The sequence below is a fragment of the Hemitrygon akajei genome, chromosome 10, assembly GCF_048418815.1.
Source record: "Hemitrygon akajei chromosome 10, sHemAka1.3, whole genome shotgun sequence".
Taxonomy (NCBI): domain Eukaryota; kingdom Metazoa; phylum Chordata; class Chondrichthyes; order Myliobatiformes; family Dasyatidae; genus Hemitrygon; species Hemitrygon akajei.
Window position 1 is genome coordinate 131981547 of NC_133133.1, and position 16691 is coordinate 131998237.

The 16691-nt window shown below is 42.3% G+C and overlaps 1 protein-coding gene across 5 annotated transcripts in view; it reads left to right on the forward strand.

The window, feature by feature from the left end:
• Positions 1–16394, forward strand: part of svopl (SVOP-like) — a 128770-nt gene extending 112376 nt beyond the window's left edge. For all 5 annotated transcript variants that reach the window (XM_073058975.1, XM_073058977.1, XM_073058978.1 and 2 more), the window contains 4 exons: positions 3199–3280; positions 12893–12982; positions 13539–13652; positions 14373–16394. In XM_073058975.1, coding sequence (XP_072915076.1) covers positions 3199–3280; positions 12893–12982; positions 13539–13652; positions 14373–14402 — 316 coding nt within the window. In that variant the 3' untranslated portion in view covers positions 14403–16394. The remainder of the gene's footprint in view (positions 1–3198; positions 3281–12892; positions 12983–13538; positions 13653–14372) is intronic.
• Positions 16395–16691: the final 297 nt, after the last annotated feature.

The following is a 16691-nucleotide window of genomic DNA, read 5'->3' on the forward strand; positions in this document are numbered from 1 at the left end:
TGGATGGACAAAAGTGGACTGTAAAAAGCTGTCACGTTTAAACGTTACTTTGATGTGTCTTTAAAGAGCAGCGACCAGAACAGGAAGGTGGAATCAGGTTTTCCATCAGTACATGATCCAGAGACATAGACTGTGTTGTAAACTCGTTGTCAATTTTTAAATGTTTTCAATTTTGAAATTTTGCAGGTTTGCTGTTGAAACTTTGAAGTAGGTGCTGATATGGGAACCAGCATGACTTAGTGGCATTCACCCCACAGATAAGGTGGTGGGTTCAAACACCACTTCAGGTCATGTCTGGGATGATATATGAAAGAACTTCACTTCCAAGTTGTGACGTTAATCAGGGCCAGGCATGCACTTGCAATCTAGAATTTGATCACACCACTTGAGTATCCATAACACTTACTTAAGCCCATTACCCCTACTGGAGTGTGGACCTCTGACAGTAGCTCAACAGAGTTCTCTGTTCTGGGCCAGTCTTTCATGTTGTTGCCTGGTGTAGCCCACCTTGGTGTATCCTTCCTCACCCAGATATGAAGTCTTTCAGTCTTCTGTAGCTCTGTGTTTTTACGGGATGCGGCTGCTAGCCCCATGCCCATCCCTCCTCCGTTTGCAGCAGGGTTTGGGACCCTTCGTGGCGGAATTTATTGACAACCCAGTTTCCATCTATTTTAAACCTTCAATTAATGATGCGTTTAAAAGATCTACCTAATCCAAGTGTGTTAACTCCCTGATTTTGTAGACTATGTAAAGAACATAGAAACATAGAAAATAGGTGCAGGAGTAGGTCATTCGGCTCTTCGAGCCTGCACCACCATTCAGTATGTTCATGGCTGATCATCCAACTCAGAACCCTGTGCCTGCTTTCTCTCCATATCCCCTGATCCCTTTAGCCACAAGGGCCATATCTAACTCACTCTTAAATATAGCCAATGAACTGGCCTCAACCATTTCCTGTGGCAGAGAATTCCACAGGTTCACCGCTCTCTGTGTGAAGAAGTTTTTCGTCATCTTGGTCCTAAAAGGCTTCCCCTTTATCCTTAAACTGTGATCCCTTGTTCTGGACTCCCCCAACATTGGAAACAATCTTCCTGCATCTAGCTTGTCCAATCTCTTTAGAATTTTATACGTTTCAATAAGATCCCCCCTCAATCTTCTAAATTCCAGCGAGTATAAGCCTAGTCGATGCAATCTTTCTTCATATGAAAGTCCTGCCATCCCAGGAATCAATCTGGTGAACCTTCTTTGTACTCTCTCTATGGCAAGAATGTCCTTCCTCAGATTAGGGGACCAAAACTGCACACAATACTCTAGGTGCGGTCTCACCAAGGCCTTGTACAACTGCAGTAGAACCTCCCTGTACTCAAATCCTTTTGCTATGAATGCCAACATACCATTTGCCTTTTTCACTGCTTGCTGTACCTGCATGCCCACTTTCAATGACTGGTGTACAATGACACCCAGGTCTCTTTGCACCTCCCCTTTTCCTAATCGGCCACCATTCAGATAATAATCTGTTTTCCTGTTCTTGCAACCAAAGTGGATAACTTCACATTTATCCACATTAAATTGCGTCTGCCATGAATTTGCCCACTCACCTAACCTATCCAAGTCACCCTGCATCCTCTTAGCATCCTTCTCACAGCTAACACCGCCGCCCAGCTTCGTGTCATCCGCAAACTTGGAGATGCTGCATTTAATTCCCTCATCTAAATCATTAATATATTTTGTAAACAACTGGGGTCCCAGCACTGAGCCTTGCGGTATCCCACTAGTCACCGCCTGCCAATCTGAAAAGGTCCCGTTTATTCCCACTCTTTGCTTCCTGTTTGCCAACCAATTCTCTATCCACATCAATATCATACCCCTAATACTGTGTGCTTTAAGTTTGCACACTAATCTGTGTGGGACCTTGTCAAAAGTCTTTTGAAAATCCAAATATACCACATCCACTGGTTCTCCCCTATCCACTCTACTAGTTACATCCTCAAAAAATTCTATAAGATTCGTCAGACATGATTTTCCTTTCATAAATCCATGCTGGCTTTGTCCAATGATTTCACCTCTTTCCAAATGTGCTGTTATCACATCTTTGATAACCGACTCTAGCAGTTTCCCCACCACCGATGTCAGGCTAACCGGTCTATAATTCCCCGGTTTCTCTCTCCCTCCTTTTTTAAAAAGTGGGGTTATATTAGCCACCCTCCAATCCTCAGGAACTAATCCAGAATCTAAGGAGTTTTGAAAAATTATCACTAATGCATCTACTATTTCTTGGGCTACTTCCTTAAGCACTCTGGGATGCAGACCATCTGGCCCTGGGGATTTATCTGCCTTTAATCCCTTCAATTTAGCTAACACCACTTCCCTACTAACATGTATTTCCCTCAGTTCCTCCATCTCACTAGACCCTCGGTCCCCTACTATTTCCGGAAGATTATTTATGTCCTCCTTAGTGAAGACAGAACCAAAGTAGTTATTCAATTGGTCTGCCATGTCCTTGTTCCCTATGATCAATTCACCTGTTTCTGACTGTAAGGGACCTACATTTGTCTTAACCAATCTTTTTCTTTTCACTATCTATAAAAGCTTTTACAGTCAGTTTTTATGTTCCCTGCCAGCTTTCTCTCTTATTCTTTTTTTCCTTCCCTAATTAAGCCCTTTGTTCTCCTCTGCTGGACTCTGAATTTCTCCCAGTCCTCAGGTGTGCCGCTTGTTCTGGAACCTGAGGATAGAATAAGTGAGAGGACCACTAGCCCGCTCATGCCTCCGACACCCTCCTCTAAGACCTTGTAACACAGCCCTGTGTAGCCATGCTAACCCTATATCCTTTGATTCCCTGAATATCCAAAGTATTGAGATATGAGCGTGTAATTGAACTGCAGAGTTTGGTGGAGAATCTCATGAAGTTATCAAGCTGAGGGGCTGCCTGTCCTCTCAGTTGAATATAAAAGATTCATTGCACTTTTTGGAGTGAAGCAGGTGAATTCCCTCTATTCCACCTTTTCTATTAAACCACCACCCAACATTAGTGAAGACCGCTCCTCAGGTTGCTGCTCTTGGAACTTATGGTGGGAAAATCGACTGTTCTCTTTCCGAAATCACAATGAAGCTATCAGGTCAAAAGCCTGTAAGAGGGAGGAAATGGCCTTTGGAGTCATTAGGCGATCTTAATGCAGATTTTTTTTTCATTCTTAGGGGATCGCTGACCACTTTGCTGTTCATTCTCCGTGCCCTAGTCTCTGCCAACTTCAGTATCATCTATATCTACACTGCAGAGGTAGGTAGCGTCCACTGGCTCACTGGGCTTATCATCATTTCAGCTAATAGAAGGAAGAATATCCTTATATGGATATAAGATATGTGATACAGAGAGAGAGATGATGAGAATTAATCTAAGGGAATTGGGGGTGCAGGAATTCACATTAAAAGGGTTGCTGGGCATGGGTGAGAGAGCGTAGGTTAGGGTATTTTTAGCTTTCTTAAGGGCACAGGGGTTTTTTATAGGATGTGATGGATAAACAGCAATAAGAGTACTAGGATGGCCAAAGATGGAAGGATAAAGTGTGTGTGTGGGGGGGGGGGGGGGGGGGGGGGGGGGGGGGGGGTGTGTGTGTGTGTGTGTGTGTGTGTGTGTGTGTGTGTGTGTGTGTGTGTGTGTGTGTGTGTGTGTGTGTGTGTGTGTGTGTGTGTGTGTGTGTGTGTGTGTGTGTGTGTGTGCGTTGTGCGAGAGAGAGAGTGGGTGAAGGGATTTAGAATGTGAGTTTATTGCACACTCCAGAGCGGAAGGTGGCAGTAATACACCATTAAGCTGGATGCCAACCGCTGTAAAATGAGAGAGAGAGAGAGAGGAAGTAGGTCCACTTCCTCCTCTTCCTTTCTCGTTACTTATTAAGAAAACATAAAGGCCTCCAAAGTAATCAACAATTGTATTTTATTCCAATTTTTGAGTTTGCTCTCCAGTTTTCCAGCATATTTTGATGATAATGTGTCACTAGAGAGGCTGCACTGGAAGCTGAGAGTGCCACAACCTTCGAGCAGGTTGAAATGAGTGTATGGTTGTGGCATATCAAGCTGGAGGCATTCATATCTGAACATAGCCACACTGAAAATATGGGAGAATGAGGCGGCGATGGATAGGTGCTAGAGGGAAGAAGTCACCCAAAGGTTGCAGGAGGCAGGTAACTGAGTGAGGGAAATGGGCATCCAGTAGAGAGTACCTGTGTGGCCATTCCCCACAGTAATAAGTATACCACTTTGGATACTGTTAAAGGAGATGTCCGACCGGGGAAGCCGCAGTGACTGGGTCTCTGGCACTGGCTCTGTGGCTCAGAAAGGAGGCGAGGTATAGAGCACGGCAGTGGTGACAGGAGATTCCATAGACAGAGGAACAGAGACAAGATAGAGACATCCGGATGGTATGTTGCCTCCCAGTGGCCAGGATAGGGGATGTCTCGGATCATGTCCACGGTATTCTAAATGGGGAGGGTGAGCAGCCAGAAAGTCTTGGTACATATCAGCACCATTGACATAGGTAGGAAAGGTGAGGAGGTCTTGAAGAGAGATTTTAGGGAGCTAGGTAGAAAACTGAAAAGCAGGACATTCAGGGTGGTAATCTCGGGAATTGCTGCCTGTTCCACATGCCAGCGAAGGTAAAAATAGGATCATTGGCAGATGAATGTGTGGCTGAGGAACTGGAGTAAGGGGTAGAGATTCAGATTTCTGGATCAGCGTGACCTCTTCTGGAGGAGGTACATGTTGTACAAAGGGGACGGGTTGCATCTGGGCCCAGCAGAGTTCCAATATCCTGCGTGTCAGTTTACTATTTTGGTAGGGGGATGGAAACCGGAGTGATAGGGCTGAAGATAGGGCAGTTGCTTTACAAACAGAGGCAGTGTGTAGGGAGACTGCTAGCAAGGAGAGCCTGATAATAGGGCGAATCTGCAGTCAACAGGTTGAGTTGCAATGTAAAAGGGGTACAAAATTGATAAGGCGAAGAATGCAGGACTGAATGTGTTAGATTTCAATGCACACTGTATACAAAATAAGGTGTTGGTGTGTGGCCAAGTTGTTAAGGCATTTGTCTAGTTATCTGAAGGTTGCTAGTTCGAGCCTTGGCTGAGGCTGTCTGTGTGTCCTTGAGCAAGGGACTTAACCACACATTGCTGTGCGACGACACCGGTGCCAAGCTGTATGGGTCTAATGCCCTTCCCTTGGACAACATCGGTGGCGTGGAGAGGGGAGACTTGCAGCTTGGGCAACTGCCGGACTTCCATAAAAAAAACCTTGCCCAGACTTGCGCCCCGGAAACTTTCCAAGGTGCAAATCCATGGTCTATCGAGACTAGTGGAGGCCTACATACATACTACATATACAAAATAAGGTAGATCAATTTGTAGCATAGTGGCAGATTGACATTTATGATTTTGTGGGAATCACTGAACCGTGACTGAAAGAAGATTATAGCTGGGAGCTTAATGTTCTAAAGTGTACGTTGTATTAAAAGGACAGGCAGGTTGGTAAAAAAATGAAATCATATCATTAGAAAGAAGTGACATAGGATCAGAAGTGTAGAATCACTGTGGGTCGAGCAACGAAACTGCAAAGGTAAAAAGACCCTGATATGAACTATATACAGACCTCCAAACAGTAGCAAAGATGTGGTTTACAAATTACAATGGGAGATAGAAAATGCATGTCAAAAGGGCAATGTTACAATAATCATGGGGGATTTCAATATGCAGGCAGGTTGGCGCTGAATCCCAAGAGGGGAGTTTGTAGAGTGACTATGAGATGACTTTTTAGAGCAGCTTCTGGTAGATCCCGCAAGGCAATCAGTTATTCTGGATTGGGTATTGTGCAAGGAACTAGAAATGATTAGGGAGCTTAAGGTGAAAAAAAATCCCTCAGGAGACAGTGATAGTAACATGACAGAACTCACCCTGTAGCTTGAGAGGAAGAAGTTAAAGTTAGATGTGGAGTAAAGGGATTAAGAGGCATGGGAGAGGAGCTGGCCAAAATTGAGTTGAAGAGAACACTGGCAGGGTTGATGACAGAGCAGCAATGGCTGTAATTCCTGGGAGGAATTTGGAAGGCACAGGATAGATGTATCCCAAAGATGATGCAACCATGGCTGACAAGAGAAGTCAAAGCCAACATAAAATCTAAAGAGAGAGCATATAATAGAGCAAAAATTAGTGGGAAGCTTTTAAAAACCAACAGAAGGCAACTACGTAAGTCATAAAGAAGGAAAATATGAAGGAAAGCAAGCGAATAATAGAGGATAGAGGATATAAATGTTTCTTCAGATATATGAAGAGTAAAAGGGAGCCAAGAGTACAACTGTAAAATGATGATGGAGAGGTAGTAATAGGGGACAATGAAATGGTAGATAAACTGAATAAGTATTTTGCATCAGTCTTCGCTGTGGAAGACCCTAGCAGTGTGCTGTATATTCAATAGTGTTTGGTGGTGAAATTGAGTGAATTTGCCATTACCAGGGAAAGGTCCTTGAGGAATTGAAAGATCTGAAGGTAGATAAATTACCTGGAGCAGATGGTGTGCACCTTAGGGTTCTGTAGGAGGTGGCTGAAGAGATTGTGAAGGCATTAGTAATAATCTTTCAAGAATCAATTGATTTTGGCATAGTTCCGGAGGACTAGAGAATTGCAAATGTCTCTCCACTCTTCAAGAAGCGAGAGAGGCAGAAGAAAGGAACCTATTGGCAAGTTAGTTTGACTCAGTGATTGGGAAGATGTTGCAGTTGATCATTAAGGATTTAGTTTCAGGCTATTTGGAGGCACATGGTAAAATAGATCAATGTCAGCATGGTTTCCTTAAGGGATAATATTTTTCGATGAATCTGCTGGAGTTCTTTAAAGAAATAACAAGCAAGATAGACAAAGGAGAATTGATAGATGGTGTGTACTTGGATTTTCAGAAGGCCTGTGACAAGGTCCCATATATGAGGCTGCTGAACAAGCTAGGAGCCCATGGTATTACAGGCAAGTTACTCGGATGGATAGAGCATTGGCTGATTGGCAGAAGGGAAAGAGTGGGAATAAAAGGAGCCTTTTCTAGTGACTAGAGGTGTTCCACAAGGGACTGTGTTAGGATTGATTCTTTTTACTTTATATGTCAATGATTTGGATGAAGGAATTGATGGATTTGTGGCCAGGTTTGCAGATGATATGAAGATAGCTGGAGGAGCAGGTCGTGTTGAGGAAGCAGGGAGGCTTTAGGAGAAAGATAGATTAGGAGAATAGGCAAAGAAGTGGCAGATGAAATACAGTGTCAGGAAATGCATGGCCAGGTACTTTGGTAGAAGAAATAAAAGTATACATTATTTTCTAAATGGAGAGAAAATTCTAAAATCTGAGGCACAAAGGGACTTGGGAGTCCTCACGCAGCATATATTTATGGAAGACATAGATTCTTGATTAGAGCATGAAAGGATATGGGGAGAAGTTGGGAGATTGGCTGAGAGTTAAAATGGATCAGCCACGAGGAAATGGTGGAGCAGACTTGATGGGGTCAAATGGCCTAATTCTGCTCTTATATCTTATGGTCATTACCAGATGGGCTGGAATCAGGAAGTATTTCTTGGTATTGGAACTCCTCACTGACTGGCCAGGCCTAGAAGTGACTTGGATCTATCAATGAGGAGCAGGTTTAATGTCAGTCAGCAATAAAATGTTCTTTGTTACATACAAGAGAAGAGGCTCTGTAATAACGTGATAGTTACATTCCGAAGAAGGCTTCTGTTATAGAACGTTGTAATAGCTGAACAGGCTGCAGTTGCTTGCAAAGCAAATACTTCAACAACGTTCATAATACAAACAGTATTCTCTCTTCCATCAATCATGTTGCAACCAACTTGCATTAAGAAAACAGATGTTATAGCAGAATTACCAGTAGGTAGAGGCTTTGGGGATAATTCTTCTAGAAATAGTAACCTGGAAGGACCATCGCCTGTGTCACCCACTGTTACACATACTACTCTAACTGATTTTAGAACATAGAGCAGTGTAGCACAATACTGGCTCTTTGGCCCACAATGATCCTTTAATGTACTGTAAGATCAATCTAACCCTTCCTCGCACATACCCCTGCATATATCTGTTCATCGTGCTTATCTACAAGTCTCTTAAGTGCCTCTAATGTAATGCTTCTACCATCTCCTCTGGCAATGCATTCCATGCACTTACCACTCTCTGTTTAAAAAAAACTTATCTCTGACACCTCCCCTTACTTTCCTCCAATCACCTTAAAATTATACCCTCTCCTATTAACCATTGCCACCCTGGGGGGGGGAGATAGACACTGGCTGTCCACTTTATCTATGCCTCTTGATCATCTTCAAAGATTCAAAGTACATTTATTATCAAAGCACGTAGGCAGTATGCAACCCCTGAGATTCGTCATGAAACAAAGAAACAACATGGAGCCCGTTCAAAGAACAACATCAACCCCCAGCCCCACCCTACATGCATAGGTAAAAAGTCACACAACTGCAAAACACACAGAATATAAAACACAAATTTTCCAGGCATATTCAGTTCAGCTCAGTGTTCATTGTCTGCAGGCTGCCCCAATTCAAAATCATCCAAAATTACAACAATAAAAGGAGAGAGAGTGCAACTGGATGATAGTCGTTGAGGCAGGTTACTATTGCTTTTCATAGGCACCGCTATAATTCAAGCCTCTTTGAAGCAGGTGGGTACCTCAGAAACGGAGACACCTCATAACATGAATTAAAGAGTCCAATCCACAAACCACGTCGATCAAAAACCCAGACTCTGACACCATCCTCTGACAGCATCGAGGGAGACAGAGAAAGAGACCATTCAAAAGCAGGACTTACCTTCAGGAGCAGCAAGCGAGAGGCTGGTAGATAGTCTGGACACCAGCTCACCTCGATGATTTCAATCTTCCTCAGTGCTTTAATCAGCGAGATTGGTGAAAAGCAGAATCAATCATGGGCTTGCACCCTGTCTCTAGGCTTCTTGGCCTCTAGGCCACATGCTTCACTTGAAACCTCATGGAACATTCTCACAGACAGCATATCACCAGATTGCTCAATTGGCCTGATAACCCACCACCAAAATGTAGATCACAAGCTCTAACAGTAGCAGAACCACATTTGAAAGATAAAGAAGACATAAAGAAGTGAAAGAAGTAGTTTCGTGAACAACCTGGACAAGGTCACGCTAGGATGCTTTGTTCACTGGTGCATCTTCTTCTACAGCCCTTTCAAACCACCTCTAATCTTCCTTCACTCCAAAGGGAAAAGACCTAGCTCACTCATGTCCTTTATAAATCCAGGTCTTTTATAAATATCACAAAGAGCAGGGGTCCAGGCAGAATACGCTCTACTACCACCCTCATCCTTCTGTGGGAAACCAATTCCGAATCCATGCAACACACACAAGACGCTGGAAGAACTCAGCAGTTCAGGCAGCATCTATGGAAAAGAGCAAATAGGTGACATCTTGGCTCAAGGCATGAACTGTTTGCTCTTTTCCATGGAAGGTGCGTGGCCTGCTGAGTTCCTCCAGTGTTTTGTGTGTGTTGCTTTGGATTTCCAGCATCTGCAGACTTTCTTGTCTTTCTGAATCCACACAGCTGAGTTTCCTTGATCCATGTCTCCTGACTATTTAAATGAGCCTAATGAAGGAAGGTGGTCAAAGACATTAGATCCATGTACACCACATCCACCGTTTGAATTCATCAACTTGTTTTGCCACTTCTTTGAAGAATTCAATTGGGCTCATGAGGCATGACCGGTCCCTCACAAAGCCATGCTGACCGCCCCTAATCAAACTGAGCTTCTCCTCATTCTCATAAATCCTGTCTTTAAGAATCCTCTCTAATTGTTTCCGCACTCACTGATGTAAGACTCCCTGGTCTATAATTCCCAGGATTATTCCTATTACCTTTCTAAAACAAAGGAATAGCATTTGCCACCTGCCAGTCTTCAGGTTCTATTCCTATTGCTAGTAAGGACACAAACATCATCACCAATGTTGCAGCAGTCTCTGTCTGTAGTAACCTGGGGTATATCCACCTGGCCCTGGGACACATCTATCCTGTTGCCTTTCAAATGCTCCTATGCATTCTCTTTCTTAACGTCAATATATTCCAGCATATTAGCCAGCTCTACACTAATCTCACACTCATCAAGGTCCCTCTCACTGCTGAATACAGAACCAAAGTATTTATTAAATAACCTGGGTTATATCCTATCTGGCTCCAGGGGCATATCTATCCTAATGTTTTACAGAATTTCCAACACGCTGGTTCCTCCTTAACCTCAGCATGTCCCTCTCAGGGGTGAAGCAAAGTGTTCTTTAAGGATCTATATTTATTTATTGAGATACAGCATGCAACAGGCCTTCCAACCCCTCGAACTGTGTCGCTCAGAAATCCCCCAATTTAATGCCAGCCTAATCAATGACCAATTAATCTACTAAAACTGGAGCACCCAGAGGAAACCCGGGAGAACATACAAACTCCTTACAGGCAGCAGTGGGAATTGAACCCTGGGTCATTGGTACTGTAAAGCGTTGTGCTAACCACTAGGCTACTGTGCCGCCGGCTTCCAGATCTCCCCCATCTGTTCTTACTCCAAGCATATGCTTCCTGTTTTATCCCTGATCAGTCCTACCCTCACCCTAGTCATCCTCCTGTTCTTCACATACATGCAGAATCCCTAAGCTTACTTGCCAGGGCCTTCTCATTTCCCCTTCTAGCTCTCCTAATTCCCTTCTTCAAGATTCAAGGTTGTTTCATAATTCTCCAAAACTTCTGTCACCACCAACTGAATCTCACCACCAAACACAATTTTCCTACCCCCCCCCCCCCCCCCGCACTTCCTGCTTTCCACAGGGATCGCTCCCTACACGACTCCCTTGTTCATTCGTCCCTCCCTCTGATCTCCCTCCTGGCACAAGTGGAACAGGTGCCACACCTGCCTTTACACCTCTTCCCTCACTACTATTCAGCGCCTCAAATAGTCCTTCCAGGTGAGGCAACACTCCATCTGTGAGTCTGTTGGGATCAAATACTGTGTTCGGTGCTCCTGATGTGGCTTCTTATATGTCAATGAGACCTGATGTAGATTGGGAGACCGTTTCACCAAGCATCTACACTCTGTCCACCAGAACAAGCGGGATCTCCTAGTGGCCACCCATTTTAATTCCACTTCCCATTCCTGTTCCAATGTGTCCAATCAATAGCCTCCTCCACTATCGGGATAAGACCACACTTATGTTGGAGGAATAATGCCTTGTATTCTGTTTGGGTAGCTTCCAACCTGACGGCATGAACATTGATTTCTCCAACTTCAAGTAATGCCCTCCCTTACAATTTCCCATCCCCTTTTCTCTCTCTCATGTTAACTCCTTCCCTGCCCATCATCTCCCTCTGATGCTCATCTCCCCTTTTTTCTTTCTTCCATGGCCTTCTGTCTCTTTCACCAATCAACTTCCTAGCTCTTTGCTTCATCTGTCCCCCTCCAAGTTTCACCAATTGCCTGGTGTTTCTCTCTCCCCCCTCCCCACTTTTCAAATCTATTCCTCAGCTTTTTTTCTCCAGTGCTGCCAAAGGGTTTCGGCCCAAAACATTGACTGTACTCTTTTTCCATAGATGCTGCCTGACCTGCTGAATTCCTGCCACATTTTGTGTGTGTTGCTTGGAATTCCAGCATCTGTAGATTTTCTCTTGTTTGTGATCAAGATTGTTTAATGCCTTTTCCAGAATGCCAGTGTAAAGGAGAATGAAATGATTGTTGCTCTAAATCTGATGTGGCGTCTAAAACACAAACTAAAATAAAGAACACAATACTAAAAAAAACGCAGAACCCCATGTAACTGCTCCCTAAACAACTTCCACATTCCCATTGTGCATCTCTTCCCAATTCATATGCCCGATAGCATCATAATTCACCACCCTCCTATTAAATACTTTTCTACTCCTGTCATCCAAGGCTACAGTAAAATTCAGAGATGTAGTCACTAACTACGAAATGCTCACCCATTAAGAGATCTGTCACCTGACCAAGTTCATTGCTGAATACTAGATCCAGTATGGCCTCTCCTCATATTGTGTCAGGAGTCCTTCCCAGTTACCCCTAACAATTTCTGCACGATCTAAACCTCTTGCACTAAGGAGGGGCCAATCAATATCAGGGAAGTTGAACTCACCCATGATAATAACCCTGTGATTTTTATACCTTTCCAAAATCTGGCTCTCAATCTGCTCCTCAGTGTATCTGTTGCTATGGGGAGTGAGAGTCTACAGAATACTCCCAATAGAGTAATTGCTTCCTTCCTATTATCTGACTTTCACCCACACCGGCTCAGTAGATGATCCCTCCAGAAGCTCTTCACTTTCTATAGCTGTGATACTACCCTTGATTAGCAATCCTGAAACCTCTTATTACTTTGTACCTATGCAACTTATCCATTCTCACATCACTCTTTTTTTGATTCCTTTGCCTCATACCAATGCCAACACGTGACATAAGACAATAAACCTGCCAGAATGTTTTTGTGAGATGGGTGGAAACCACAGCACCTGGTGGAAACCTAGCAGAAGGACATACAAACTCCACACATGAGGACAAGGATTGAATCTCAGTCTGTGAGACAGCAATATTAACTGCTGAACCATCATTCTGCCATATGCTTGGCACTCCCCAATTAACTGGATTAATGCTGCCCTTTACACTAATCAATCTAGTGATCCTTCCCAAATGGCAACTTGTACAATGACTTCTTGTCATGATCCTAGGGTTATGGCCATCATCTCAAGCTTGATGGTTTTTCCATCAAGCATGAATATGTTTTTCCAAGAAGAAAACAATAATTGTTGCTTTTTTTCTTTATTCTAGGTCTATCCCACAGTCATGCGTTCCTTGGGACTAGGGTCCTGTAGTTCGATGGCTCGCATTGGAGCAATGATCGCACCCTTTATAGCACAGGTGAGCTGTGTCTCATTCTGCCTCAGGTGATGGGAAGGCCCATGGTAAACCATTGGATCTTAAATGGCCATTCCATCAATTAATTATCCAATTTTTAGATTAGATCAAATTGGAACTCTACTTTGTTTGGAACGTTTTTAAATTTAGATATTTAAATTGACTATGACTGCTAACCAGAAAAAGAAAGATTTGTGCAGCCCCCTCTGTCTCTTCCTCCTCCACCACCATCTCCTCAGCACCAGACACCAGGCAGTCCTTTCTCAATGGGAAGTAATGGAAGGATACTCCTATTTAACAAAGGTATTTAGGAACAAACTCTTTCATTAACTAGGGTAGACTGTACTTAATTTCTTATAGGTATTTGAGATAGCTGAGTGATTACAATAATGAGAAATAGGCAGTAATTTCAACAAGAGGTCTCAAGATTGAAATACTAACTGGTTTTTTTTGTAGCTGCAGCCTGACATGCCATCATACTTCATGTTTGCTCATTACTGACACTCAGGCCTGATTGGTGAATGCATTCTCTCTAATAAGTAATGTTTTGTCCATTCAGGTTCTTCTTGCCTCATGGCCCAAAGCAGCCCTGTGCCTCTTCAGTGCAGTGTGTATTATCTGTTCCATATTGGCTTTCACCCTTCCAATTGAGACTCAAGGTCGAGCAATGCAGGTGAGATTCTGAGCATCTTCTTCATGTGTCCAGAGTGGTCATTAATGGAGGCAGAGGTGACAGAACAGTTAAACCCCGGCATCCCCAAGTGACCAGAACAGAGGACTGCACTGATGAACGAGAGCTGCAGGGTTAGAGAAACATGCAGAGCTGGAGGTGACCTTCAGTGGAAAATTTTTAATTTAAGACTTGCAATGATTAAAGCAAGATATTTTATTGAAAGGTAGTTTGGTGAGCGCAGAGGCATCATGCAAACCGAACAAATCTGGACTGTACATCAACCACCCATCTGACATTAATCTCATCTTTGACTCTCGCTTTTGCCTTATTAATTCCCTCTGGATTCTATCACTGTGCTGACCATTGATACATGTTAGGATTCCAGCAGCAGTTTTGGATGAGCTAAGTTTACAGTAGTGTAAGATGGCAACATTGAAGTGGTTATGATTAAAAGGCACAAAAGCCCAAAGTTGAATTCAACTGTAAATGATGTAAGGCTGGAATGGAGATAGGATGGGAACCGTGGTTGTGCATATACCCGTTAGGCATGGACTTGAATATGACTCTATAAGCTTTGAGAATTATGCTGATTGCACTTGGAGAGGTCCTCACCAAAGCTGTTCTAAGTATTTATATGCTTAGGAAGGTTTTAAGCAACGATTTAGCATTTTTCCATTAAGTTGGTGCCAGCTTTAGAAACTATTTTAATTTTCTTTTCAGGAGATCAAGCCATCTCCTCCTGGATTATGAATACAGGTCTGGATTCAGTGTACGTTGGAGCAGAAGAAGCATGACCTCTATTCTTGGCACTTTTTGAACACTTTCGCCAGAAAAGGTTAAGTCGTTTGCTGGACAGTACGTATGGTGTGGTATTTTCTCATTGCTATTGCACTGGGAACAACATACACAATGTTGATTGGAAGTTCATCCCCCTTTCTCGTGTCCTTCAAATATCCATCATCATAAATGGCCTTTTGTTGAGAAGGAGCACTGAGGAAGGCGGCCATCTGGGAAAATGTGTTATACTACTTGCAGTCAGAAATTACATTGCACCTCAAAATATGGAATAAAATAAAAACAAAAATAAACTCAAAAACAATATTTCTAATTCTCGTAACCAATACCTCAGCCTTGGTGGTGGATATGGATTAATGCTGTGTGAAACACTGAAGCCCAGTTGAACAAGAAAAGATTTATCTCCTCACTCTATTGTGCCTTTGCTTTTGCCTTCCAATAAACCTGAGGTCTTAACTGTAAACCACGTCCAACAGCCATCTCTATTACTCCTGAACTTTGCATTCCTCTTAACCTAGGAAAGACATAATCTTTCCTGTGCTGTATTTGGTCCTGCGGAGCTACTTGTATGAAGAAGAGCTCTTTGTCGTGAAATATCCATAAAGATTTTATAAGGGATTGTTGTCACTAAAACTGGTCCAATATTAACTAAAGTGGTGCATTATTGCTTTATCCTCATGACTGATGGAACATAACTATGACACAGATAGTGATTTTGCACATCGCAATGTTGCTGATAATGTCTAAATTTAATGCGTTGACATTATTTTTTTATTATATGTGTCATGATACAATGAAAAACTTAGTTTTGCATGCCAACCATAAAGATAATTTCAAGAATACTTGTTATAAAAAAAACAATATTACAATTGAGGTGATTTAATGCTTTGGATCTGTCTCTGAGAAGTTCTACATTTCTTGTTAGGAAATCTCAAGTACCCACATTAGAATAAAAGAAATGAAAGGGGGAAAAGGCCGCCCATCCCTACAAGCCTGCTCACCTCTCATCAACATCATAGCTGATCTTCCGTCTCAACTCGATTTTCTTGCACTAGCCCCATACTTTTGATTCCTGTGTATACAGAGATATCTATTAATCTTTTTTTTTTAATTAGCTCAGTGACTGAGCCAACTGAAAGCACTGGGGTAGAGAATTCCAAACAATACCACTACGTAAAGACATTCCTCCTCATTTCAGTCCTATGGCCTACCGCTTAATCTAAGGTTGTAACTCCTTATTCTGGACAGCCGGGGTAACACCTCTCACTGTGCCAAGTCCAGTATGAACTTTCTAAGTCTGAATGAGATCTCCTCACACTTTGCTAAATGTTGCTGGTGCAGGGCAAACCTGGCATCTGAATTTTCTAGTCAGTCAAATGAATTAAAAGTAAAATTGGAATATCTGGGCCCACAGTCAACATAGTGGGAGGGACCTATAGAGAAATTACCTTTTAAAAATAGGCATAGCAACTTTTATCAATGAATATGCAGTGGGCCCAGATAGAAGAACAGATAAACCCTACTGAGTTTTAGAAACTATAGGTCCAGAGTCATTCATTTTTCCCACAGACAGTAAACTCACTATATTTATAGGATAATATATTTATGCAGTTTTTAAATAACAAACTACAAGTAAAAGTCTGTGTTATTTGCACTTAGAAATGTTTAATCATTTTTACCATTTTGTTGACATTTTGGTATTGATTGTTGTAATCTGAAGGTAAACTTTTAATAATTCTAAATGTAATCATCCATTTAAATGTAAGGTTAAATTCCATTTTCCTGATATGAAATTGAAATGTGTTAGAAACAGTTCTCAGCTGTGCTAGGTTTTGTTTGCCAACTTGTTGGTGAGTTTGTAAAGATTTGTTTGAGGTAAATTGTGTGCTTTTTAATAACTTCAAACATTTCAGTTGTATTTTTCTGTTTATAAATTTCTACTTGTTATATTTATTTTCCAATATTTTAATTTGTAATCACATGCATCATGCATGAGCTTCTTCAACCTGCTATGAAATTGCAATGCAATCAGTTCAATTCACCCTTTTGTTCTTTCCCCTTTCTTCTGAAATATTTCTTTCTCCAGTATTTATTCATTTTGGGATGCATGGAGCCATGGAATGATACAGCAGAGAAAAAGGATAGTCATCTAACATATCCAAATTAATCATTGGAGACCAAATTAATATACTAATTTCATTTAGCAACACCTGCACTGTAACCTTCTAAGCTTTGTTAATTCAA